General features: G+C 19.0%; 2 protein-coding genes across 2 annotated transcripts; one reads left to right on the plus strand and one right to left on the minus strand.

Annotated features, from left to right (window-relative positions):
* Nucleotides 1-433: 433 nt before the first annotated feature.
* On the minus strand, nucleotides 434-6736 carry PRSY57_0705400 (hypothetical protein; the record flags this gene model as incomplete). Its single annotated transcript, XM_012906715.2, has 1 exon — nucleotides 434-6736. The coding sequence occupies one exon, from the start codon at nucleotides 6734-6736 to the stop codon at nucleotides 434-436; it is 6303 nt and encodes a 2100-aa protein (XP_012762169.2).
* A 2600-nt stretch (nucleotides 6737-9336) lies between these two features.
* Nucleotides 9337-12677, plus strand: PRSY57_0705500 (rhoptry-associated membrane antigen, putative; the record flags this gene model as incomplete). The annotated part of the gene is made up of 5 exons (XM_020114648.1): nucleotides 9337-9430; nucleotides 9589-11988; nucleotides 12170-12223; nucleotides 12363-12407; nucleotides 12589-12677. 5 exons carry the CDS (start codon nucleotides 9337-9339, stop codon nucleotides 12675-12677), a joined length of 2682 nt encoding a protein of 893 aa, XP_019970605.1.
* Nucleotides 12678-12854: the final 177 nt, after the last annotated feature.

Genomic DNA, 12854 nt, shown 5'->3' on the forward strand with positions numbered 1-12854 from the left:
AAAAAAAAAAAAAAAAAAAAAAAAAAAAAAAAAAAAAAAAAAAAAAAAAAAAACGGTAAAAAGAAAAAGATAATGAAAAATAAATATTATATATATGATAAGTATAAATTATTTAATTTACGCATTTATAAAGAATTTTATAATAAGAATATATACATATAAATAAATAAATATATATATATATATATATATATGTTTATTTATTTATACACATATTTTTTATTATTATTATTTTATTTTTTTATAATTAATACATATAAATATTATAATAATATATTATATTGATTATATTTTTATGACATATCCTTTACCGTTGTAGTATAAAAATTCCATACACGTATCATTTTTGTATACCCTTTTTGTTATTAACTTTTTATATAAATATTAAAAATATTCATTTTTATTTATATATAAACATAATAAATTTTTATATTTACTTTGGATTATTCTTATTGTCATCTATTTGATTATACGTTAGGTAATTTGCATTATCATAATGTTGATCATACATCTGATTATATGTTTGAAAATTTGTGTTATCATAATATTGCCCATACATTTGATTATATGATTGATAATTTGAAGTGTCATAAGGTTGTCCGTACATTTCATGATATGGTTGGTTATATGGATGTTCATGTTGTTGAGGATATGATTGTCCATTTGTATGATTATATGGATGTTCATGTTGTTGAGGATATGATTGTCCATTTGTATGATTATATGGATGCTCACATTGTTGACTGTATGACTGTCCATTTGTATGATTATATGGATGTTCACATTGTTGACTGTATGACTGTCCATTTGTATGATTATATGGATGTTCATGTTGTTGAGTATATGATTGTCCAATTGTTTCATTATATGACTGCTTATTTGTCTCATTATATGGCTGCTTATTTGTCTCATTATATGGCTGCTTATTTGTCTCGTTATGCAGCTCCTTATTTGTCTCATTATGCAGCTCCTTATTTGTCTCATTATGCAGCTCCTTATTTGTCTCATTATAAAGGTCCTTATTTTTCTCATTATATAGCTCCTTATTTGTCTCATTAGGCAGCTCCTTATTTGTCTCATTATATAGCTTCTTATTTGTCTCATTACATGACTGTTCATATATTTCTTCACTTTTTTGATACATTTCATTTCTATTCATTTGATTATTCATTAAATTATCCAATTGTTCCCTTTTTTCATTATAATTGTAATTTTTATCAGGGTAACAAATTTCATCCATATTATTTTTTTTTTCATTTACTATATTTATACTTTTATTGTCTAGACATATCTTATCCATCTGATTCACCACATGAATGACATTATTTACTTCATCCTTATGAACCTGTTCAATTGAAGCTTCTATTGGCTGATCAGTCTTCTGTTGTATACTGAAATATTTTTCTTGATTATACTTTTCATTTTTATTTTTAAAGAAAGTAATATTTTCAATATTTTGCATATACAATCTGCATTCTTTAATATTATCATATAAATATATTAACAAATCAGTGTAATTATCTAATTGTGTATTGATTTTGTCCTTTTCATTTTTCGTTTCCTCCAAATTTTTTAATAAAATTATGTAATCATTTTTAATACTATCTATATTTTTGTTTAAAATAATATCATTTTCTTTTTCTTTTAATAATAATGCATTTTTCAAGTGTATATTTTCTTCCTCTGTTTTTTTATTTTTTTCTTTTAATAATACATATGTATATAAAATATTGTTTATGATATCATTTTTTTTTTCAATGATTTTATTTAAATAAACCTTTTCTTGTATATGTTCTATTTCTTGATTGTCTAGTTTTTTTCTTAAATAGCATAGATCTTCATTTATATCTTTTATTAATTTATTTTTCTTGTTTTTTTTTGCATTCTTTTTGGAAGGCGCGGAATATAAATTATAAAGTCTTTCATTCGATATTTCTTTAAAATTATTATCATAAAAGCATTTATGTTCATCTAAAGTAAATATATCATTATTATTGTCAAAATGTTTGTTATATATATAATCATAATTTTTATCCTTATAATTTAATAGATATTGGTTTTTTTCATTTTCATTTTTTTTTTTTATTTTTTTATTTTTTTTATTATTTTTTTTATTTTTTTTGTTTGTTTCCTCAATATTTTTAAAACCGGAGCTATTATTTAATTCAGGGTTATTTAAAAAAAAGTTTCCTCTTTGTTCAAAAACGTTTGTTAAAAATGAGTGATGTATAAAATTTGTATAAATATAATGTATAAAATAAAGTGCCTTTTCATTGGAATAATAGAAGAAATATTTATTTCTCTTTATATCTAATACATTTTTAATATTAATATGTAAATCCTTATTTTTCACAAAGGAAGAAAGGAAAAAATATTTTGTATTAAATTTATAAGTACAATAATAATTTAATAAATTATATAAAACATTGAATAAATGATTCTGTATAATATATTGTATTAACATAATTTTTATTTTTTCATTTCTTATATAATATATAATAAGTATACTAATATATACACATATAAGACATTTTATTTTTTTTTTACATATTAATTTGTTAGATAAAAAATATAATAGATATTTCAATGATCCATATATATATTCATCATCAATAGGATGATTATTATATTTATATAAAATATTATTTATTCTTAATATTAAAATATTTCTCATTAAACTATTATTTAATTTTTTTAAATAACCATAAATATCTTTTCCTTTCAACTTATTTATATATATACTATTATAATAAATAATTTCTTCAAAATTTAAATCTATGTTTGCCATATCATTATTATCAGCAATTATTTCATTCTTTTCATCTTTATCATTTATATACACATTTATTATATTTAAAATTTTTATTAAAAACTCTAGGTCGTTCATATAATTTACAAAAAAGCCGAAGGATATATTATGATCATATATAATATTCTCATTAATATAATAATTATTATAAATATTATTATTATTATTATTATTATTATTATATGAATTGATGACAGTATACGATTCGTTAGACGTGCCTTTATTTGTGATATCTTCATTATCATATTTTTTTATCATATTATTTTTCTTTTTTTCCTTTCGAATCATTTTATCTTTTATCCTCAGAAAAGACGTTCTTATACTCTCCATAATATAATTAATAAAATAATAGAATATGGTGTGGTCAACAAAAAATAGTGTATTCAGATAATTCGATAGAATGGTATACTTTTCACATAAACAAATAAAAAATTCATAAATATTTTTTTGAATAACATAATTTTTACAATAAAATAATAATATTAATAACATATCTATATATTTTACTTCTTTTAAATTGTTTAAATAATAAGTTAATATATCCTCTAGAAAAAAATAATTCTGAATTTTAAAACTGGCCTCAATAAAAATATTTTCTTCACTATGTATATCAATACTTTTTTTGGAACCTTTATTATAATTATTAAATAAAAAATGAATACACCATTCTTCATCGTAATATAAAAATCTACATAAAATATTAAAAAAATGTATAAAATGGTGGTTTATAAAAATGTTTAATACTTTCTCATTTTCATCTTGTACACACAAACTTGATAAACTATTATTATTACAAAGAAGGAAATTTTTCTGATCATTATTATCAAAACATTTATTATCAACACATTTATTATTATACTCATTAATTTTTTTATCGTCACTAATTTTTTTATCATCACTAATTTTTTTATCGTCACTCATTTTTTTATCGTCACTCATTTTTTTATCGTCACTAATTTTTTCATCATCAGTAATTTTTTTATCGGCGTTATTTTTTTTTAAAGTGGAATAATCATCTTCATCCACATATACTTTATCATTTTTATAATTCCTTATATTTTCAGAAGAATTATATATATTTACATTTTTGATCATTTTATACATATATATATATATAAATTTAAATAGAAAAAAAAAAGAGTTTTCACAAAATTGTAAATTTTTTATTAGAGGTATCAATTTCTTTAAACCGACTTGGTCTTTATTTTTATTTTCATAATGAGATAACTTATATAATATTTCTAAGAATATATTTATAAAATATAATGTATTATGGTAATATTTATACATATCATTTTTATATATATATAAAATTATATTATATAAATTAATAATAATAAGTATAAAATCTTCTAACATATTTAATTCGTATATATATTTTAAACCAAATTCACTGCTAATAATTAAATCTTTTAAAAGTAACAAACTACTTTTTATATCTATATTTATTGAAATATTATCTAAATATAATTCCATTTCTTTATCTTTTCTATTTGTATTTTGTATTTCTTCAAGAAAGGTATTTATAATATTATTATAATAATATGTATTATTATCATATAAACCATTATTATATATATTATTATCATTATGTATGTTATATGTATCTACTTTTTTTTTTCCTTTTTCGTTATCAATTTGTTTAACCTCTTTTAATCTTTCTTCATACTCTTTTGTACATATATTATCAATATTATTATTTTGTTTCGACACCTCCGAACTTTTGAACACATCCTTTTTAAGATAATAATTACTGTAATTATCCATAACTACAATATTTCTATCAATATTTTGTATATCTATTCCATCTTGATATTTTCTCATATATTCCATATAACACGTGTAATTAAAAATTTTTGTTTTTTCCTTATCATACATCTTTAGATTTATGTCATTTATTAAAAAATACAACTCTTCACATTTTTCAAAAAGACATGCATGTTCCTCTCTAATCATCTTCATCATGGTTTCTATGATTCTTCCATATGTTATTATATTTTTAATTTCAGTGGAATTTTGTGAAAATAATAAAAATAATAACAAAATCTCATTGATCAGATAAGCATCCTCATTACAATTAACTATAGACAATAATCTATCTATAAAATTACTTTTATTTAATACCAATTTATGTATATTATTTCTAATATTATCTATTTTCTTTTTTCGTATCATTAATAGATATAAATTGTCTTCATCTATATATTTCCTATTTTCTTTTTTTCTTTTATTTATCCTTTTTTTTGAATTTTCTTCATTATAATAATAATATTCCTCATCTATAGAAACAAACGAATTCGACATATAACTACTAAAGTAATTAGTAGATGTTTCGTTTTTATTATCTTCATTACTACTATGAGATGAATAATATAATTTATCATTATCCTTTTTATTCTCTTCTTTCTCATGTATCATATGCATATTGGATGAGCATCCTTCATGTTGGGATACATTAGAATTATGTATTTTATAATTATATTTATTTAATGCTTTAATACAATCATCCTTATGATCACTATTTTGATTTCTCATGATTTTATTCTTATCCACTTCGTTTCTATTTTCTATATCATCCAAATATTTATAAATATTTAAATCCCCCTGTGATGAAAAATCATATAATGTATCAAAATACATCATCATGTTGTTATTCCATTTTTTTATACAACTCAATTTTCTCAATATCCTTTGAAGTTGCTTATTTTGTTCTGAAATGAATAACTTAGAACTAAAGGATTTATTTGCTGGTATAGAAAAGAAATCATTATTATTATTATTATTATTATTATTATTATTATTTATATAATAACTTTTTGTTTTAGTTTTGTATACATATTGTTCTTCATGAGGGTCATTTTTATTTTTTATGTTATCATTTAAAAGTTGATCATTCATATTAGGATTTTCATTAAAAAAGATTGATATATATTCAAGGTACATTATTTTATTCTTCTTTATATTATTTAATAATATTAAATATTGATGATATAATTTTGTAGCATAGATATTCAAGTCTTCATCATAAATTTGTGTCTTATCTTTATAATAATCATGATACAGTATTTGTAAACACTTCAATGAATAGATATTATAATAATAAGAAGAATTTACTTTATTTGAATATATAATATTGTTATGTACATATAAATAAAAATTAATATTATCATATATATATATTTTCTGAAGAATTAATATTATTTCATATATTAAAAATATGGAACTAGAATTATCGCCTTCTAAGAAAAAAACAGAAAAAAATAATTCTCCATTATTTGTTTCAGTAAGTAATATATTTATATTATTTATATAGTCTTTTAATTGATTACAATCTATTTTTATATTTTTTTTTAAAAACATGTCTTTATTTAAAGATAATAATTTATTTAATATCTCTAAACTATTTAAAAATATATCTTCAAATATAACAAACACATTATTTTTAATACATATATCACATTTATTTGGATCATTTTTTAAATTGTTATATAAATCAATAATATATAATATTTTACAAATTCTTTTTATATATGACGATTTATTATTTATATTATAACTACAACCTTTATCAATATCATCATTCATATGTATATTCATATTTATTTTTATTTTTGTGTGTTCATCTTCATTATTTATACCATGTATATCATCTTTATTAGTTTCATTCTCTTCGATATCTTTTTTATTTTTTATACATTCTGTATATTTTAAAACTTTATTTAAATATTCTACATATTCATTAATATAACTACTATTTTTATCATCTTTACTTGTATCACTATCGCGTTCCTCCAACAATTTTTCTTTTCTACTATTTTCATTCAAATATTTTATCCATTCGTCAATATCATCATTTTTCTTTTCGTTCTTTTGTTTATTCTCTTTGCTGCTAACCTTTTGTAACTTTTTGAACAAGTGGTAAGCCATGAAGAGCAAACAAAAAAAATGAAAAATTAAAAAATCGAAATTTCTCTCTTAATATATTTATACTTGGTAAACAAAAACATACATATATATAAATATAAATATAAATATAAATATATATATATATATATATATAAATATAAATATAAATATAAATATATATATATATATATATATATATAAATATAAATATAAATATAAATATATATATATATATATATATATATATATATATATGTTTTCATTTCATTTTATTTTTAATATAAACCAGAATTGACAAAAAAAAGAAAAAAAAAGGAATTACCTATTAATTCACAAAGGTTAAAAATTATGTTTTAAAAGCATGGAAAAAAAAAAAAAAAAAACAAGGTTTATAAAATACATAAGTATTTTATGTGTGACAAAATTGTACGGTCTCTTTATTTTATTTTATATTTATTTATTATATTTTTTTTCTTTTTTGTAAATCATTTTCTTTCATGCGTTTTATATATTTGTAAAATATATAATAAAAACAAGCTTGTTCATTTTTTATATTTTTTAAAAAAGATTGATATAATATTTTTAAAATATTTTTAAAAAAAAAAAAAAAAAAAAAAAAAAAAAATATATATATATATATATGTAAACATGTATATAATATATATATATGTGAACATATCATATATATATATACATGTTTATATATTTTTTTTTTTTTTTTCGCCTTTAACCTTCTAAGAATTAGTAACAGCTATTGGTTGAATAACTTATAATGAAGTCTTTTTTTTTTTTTTTTTGAAAAAATAATATATACGTATAATATTATATATATGTATTCATTTTAATTATTTACACATTTTTTTATTGCTTCATATATTTTATTATCTTATATATTAATTAAAATATTTTTATTTTGTAACCTTTAATAGTGTATATCCTAAATAGGTTTAAAATACTTCCTAAAGGAATATATTTTTTTCCTTTCCTTTATTTTATTTTACTTCATTTTATTTTACTTCATTTTATTTTACTTCATTTTATTTTACTTCATTTTATTTTACTTCATTTTATTTTACTTCATTTTAATTTACTTCATTTTATTTTATTTCATTTTATTTTATTTCATTTTATTTTATTTCATTTTATTTCATTTTATTTTCCTTTTTTCTTTTTTTTTAAATAAAGAAACATTCTATTTCTTCTTAAATATAACCTCAATAATTAAAAGCAAACATAATGCATATGTATCTCAAAATAGTTTATATAAACGTTTAATTTTTTTTTTATTTATTTCATTAATATGATACGAAAATATAAGAATATATGTATACATATATCATATATACACTGTATTTTCGTATGTCTTTTTTTATACCGATATATTCTTTATATATATATATATATATTGCACATACCTATATTTGGTTGTTCAAAAAAAAAAAAAAAAAAACAACATGATAATAATAAAAATGCCAAAAAAATGAAAAAATAAAAAAAAATTAAATATAATAAAATAACAATAATAATAATAATAATAATAATAATAATTTATGTTTAAATATTTCTTATTCAATTTTCATCATATCTTAATAAAATATATATATATATATATATATATATATAACAAAAATAATGTGGGGACTTGAAAAATAAAATAAATATATTATAATATACATAATGTAAAATATATATGTATATTAACTTTATTTATAGATTGTGCTTCAAAGTGCATTCAAGCATAATAAAAAAAAAAAATATAAAAAAATAAAATGATAATATTCAAAAGGTGTAATAAATTAGAACATATAAACATATATGTCATATACATACACATTACAATAATTATTATATTAGACAATTATTTTATATGTATATAACCATGCTGTTACTCTTAGTATTAGTGTTATATTTTATTTATAAAAGACAATATTATTAATAGGCACTATACTTGCATAATAGAATAAATGAATAAAATAATTAAATATTAAAAAAAAAAAAAAAAAAATGAAATAAAAAGAAAATGTAAATGTAAATGTAAATGTAAATGTAAATGTAAATGTAAATGAAAATGTAAATGTAAATGTAAATGTAAATGTAAATGAAAATGAAAACGAAAACGAAAATAATATTATAACAAAATAAAAAAACATCTATTACATTATAATACAATGAAAAAAAGAAATAATAATAAGAAAAAATTCGTCAAATATATTATCCTGATTATGCATAATATATATAAAAAAACAAAACAATGAAAAGACACTGTGTAAATATGATGAATAACAAAATATAACATTTATTTTATTTTATTTATTTTCTTCTTTTTTGGTTATTAGGGAAAATAATTATCATATTTTTTTAAATAATTTATTATATATTTATTATATATTTATTATATATTTATTATATATTTATTTTGTTCATTTGTTATATATATATATATATATGTTAATGTTGTATTTATTTTTCCTTTAATTTGATATATTAATCTATAGACAATAAATTTCTGTACAAAAAAAAAAAAAAAAAAAATTATTGTCATATATTCATATATATATATATATATATTTATATATATTTGTTTTTGTAATTTTTGTTTTCCTAATAAATATTTTTAAAAAATGAATGTTCTACTTCTGTCTTTGCTTGTTGTACAAAATATAGTAACATATTTAGAACAAATAAAAAATGGTATAAGCGGTCATTATGTAGAAGGTAGGAAATAAAATAATAATTCATATAAATAATATAATATGAGACTTATATATATATATATATATATATATATATGTATATGTATATATGTATGTATATCTATATGTATATATTTATTTTATTTTATTTTTTTTTTTTTTTTCTTATTATATTTGCAGATCATAATATTAAGAATGATAATTGTATTAGCTTTTCTGATTATGAGAGATCAATAAAAAACTTTTCTATTTCTTCTCATGCAGAAAATAATTATGACAATATAATAAATGAATATAAAAAAATAAAAGATATTAACAACAATATAAACATATTATCATCAGTACATAGAAAAGGAAGAATATTGTACGACAACTTTTTAGAAATAAATAACTTGGAAAATGAAAAAAAAGAGAATGATGAGAAAGAAGATGAATATGAATATGAAGATAATGATGAAAGCTTTTTAGAAACTGAAGAATATGAAGATAATGAAGATGAAAAATATAATAATGATGAAGATGATTATGCAGAAAGTTTTATTGAGACTGATAAATATGAAGATAATGAAGATGATAAATATAATAAAGATGAAAAATATAATAAAGATGAAAAATATAATAAAGATGAAGATGATTATGCAGAAAGTTTTATTGAGACTGATGAATATGAAGATAATAAAGATGATAAATATAATAAAGATGAAGATAATTATTCAGAAAGCTTTATTGAGACTGATGAATATGATGATAATGAAGAAGAACAATATAATAAAGATGAAGATGGTTATGCAGATAGTTTTATTGAGACAGACCATTATGGAAACAACGATGATAAAAATGAAGAAGAAGAAGAAGAATATAATGATCAAGATAATGATTATGGATATAACTTTTTAGAAACTGACGAATACGATGATAGCGAAGAATATGATTACGACGATAACGAATACGGAGAGAGTTTCCTCGAAAAAGAAGAAGGTGAAGAAATGAAAGATGAAGAGATGAAATATGACGAGATGAAAGATGATCAAATGAATTATGACGAGATGAAAGATGAAGAAATCAAAGATGATGAAATGAAATATGACGAGATGAAAGATGAAGAGATGAAATATGACGAGATGAAAGATGAAGAGATGAAATATGACGAGATGAAAGATGACGAGATGAAAAATGACGAGATGAAATATGACGAGATGAAAGACGAACAGATGAAAGACGAACAGATGAAAGACGAACAGATGAAATATGACGAGATGAAAGACGAACAGATGGAATATGAAGAATTCAAAAATGAAGATAAAAAGAAGGAAGATATGTCTTATGATGAATACATGGGATATAAAAAGAAAGAACAAGAAGAATCATATAATACATACAATGGTAATAAGAAAAATAAAACATCCGACAGCTTCCTCGAAAAAGATTTACAAGGAAATTCTGACGATGAATTACATAGTACCTTTTATTCCAAAAATGTAGATAAAGAAAATTATGATAATGAAAATATTTTCTATGGTTATAATGATAATGATGATGAAAGCTTTTTAGAAACTGATTCTTATGAAGAATATGAAGACGAAGATAAAGATGCTGAAGATGAGTATGAAGAAAGTTTCTTACAAAATGATGAGAAAAAAATGGTCTTTTATGATTTATACAATCCAGAAGAAAATGAATCTTATTATGAAAAAAAACAAAAAAAAGAAGAAAAAGAAGAAAAAGAACAATATTTGAACAAACAAAACGATATGGAAGACCAAGAAGATAATGAAGAATATAAATTTGAAGAAGAAAATAAAGAAGACCTTCTAGATGTCCAACAAGATGAAGAATTACCAAGTGAAGGAAAACAAAAAGGAAAAGGAAAATCATTCGATAATGAACATTTGAATGAAATACAAAATGTTAGCAATGTACATGCATTTATACAAAAAGATATGAAATATTTAGATGATATCATAGATGAAGAACAAACTATTAAAGAAGCCGTCAAAAAAAGTGCTTATAAAGTAAATAAGAAATTAGGAAATAATAAAAAATCACAAGTGATACTAGAACAAGAACCAGAAGAAAATTTTGAAGAAGATGCTGATGAAGAATTAAATAAACTAATGGAACAAGAAAAAAATATTGTAGATAAAGAAATCAAAAATAGTAAAGCAAATAAAAGCAACAAAAAATTACAATTCAATAACACTAATAAACAAAACAAAATGTATATGAAAAACGAATATAATAATAACACAAAAAATAATAAAAAAAATAAATTTGAACAACACAATTATGATGAATCATATATCGATGATGATTATGAACATAATGAAGAATTTAATGATAATAATCAAAGCGAAGATATGAAAGAAACAAATGAACTCGATGAAATTAATGATGAACTCTTAACTGATCAAGGACCAAACGAAGATACATTATTGGAAAATAATAATAAAATTTTCGATAATAAATTTGTAGCACACAAAATAAGAGAAAAAACTATATCCCCACACAGTTACAAAAAGGTATCTACTAAAGTACAAAACAAGGAAGACATGGAAAATAAGGAAGAGAAACAATTGATAAGTAAATAAAAAAAAAAACAAATAAATAAAATAAAAAATAAATAAATAAATAAATAATAAATGATTATATATAAAATATACACAAAATATATCACACATAAATACATATATATATATATATATATATATATATATATATATATATATTATTACACTTTTGTAATTATTTACTTTTTATGCAGATGATGAAGCCGCTATGACTGCTGAAGAATTAATCGAATTAGAAAACACAGAAGGTAAAATTTTAAAAAGTAATATGACATAAACGTTAACATATGTAATATTTTTATGTGTTTCTATTTATATATATATATATATATATATATTTATATTTATTTATATATAATCTTTTATTTTATTTTATTTTATTTTTAGATATGAATACACCTACAATGGTAGAAACAGAAGAAATTGATTCTGGTAAGGATTAAGGTTCAAAATTAATTTTTGTTTATATAACTTTGTATAAAATAAAAAAAAAGGGAAATGTTCATATATCAACATTATCCATATAAACAACATGTAGATATTAGATATGTTTTATTTTTATCATATATACATATATGTGTTCAATCTTTTTATTTTATTTTTATTTTTTTAGATGAAAATGGAAATAAGTCTAGCAGTTCAATATCATACATTAGTTCTATAGTATTCCTTATGGTTACCCTTTTATATTTTATGAATTAATATTAGAAATATGAATAGAAAAAATATATAAGTATATAAACCTTTATGCACATATATGTATATGTCTATATATATATATTTTTTTTATTTTGTCTTTTACTATTTGTTTTTGTTACTGTTTTAATTTTTTTTTTTTAGTCATATATTTAAAAATTTAATTTTTTTTTTTTTTTTTTT

This window comes from Plasmodium reichenowi, chromosome 7 (assembly GCF_001601855.1).
Source record: "Plasmodium reichenowi strain SY57 chromosome 7, whole genome shotgun sequence".
In the NCBI taxonomy this organism is placed as follows: Eukaryota; Apicomplexa; class Aconoidasida; order Haemosporida; family Plasmodiidae; genus Plasmodium; species Plasmodium reichenowi.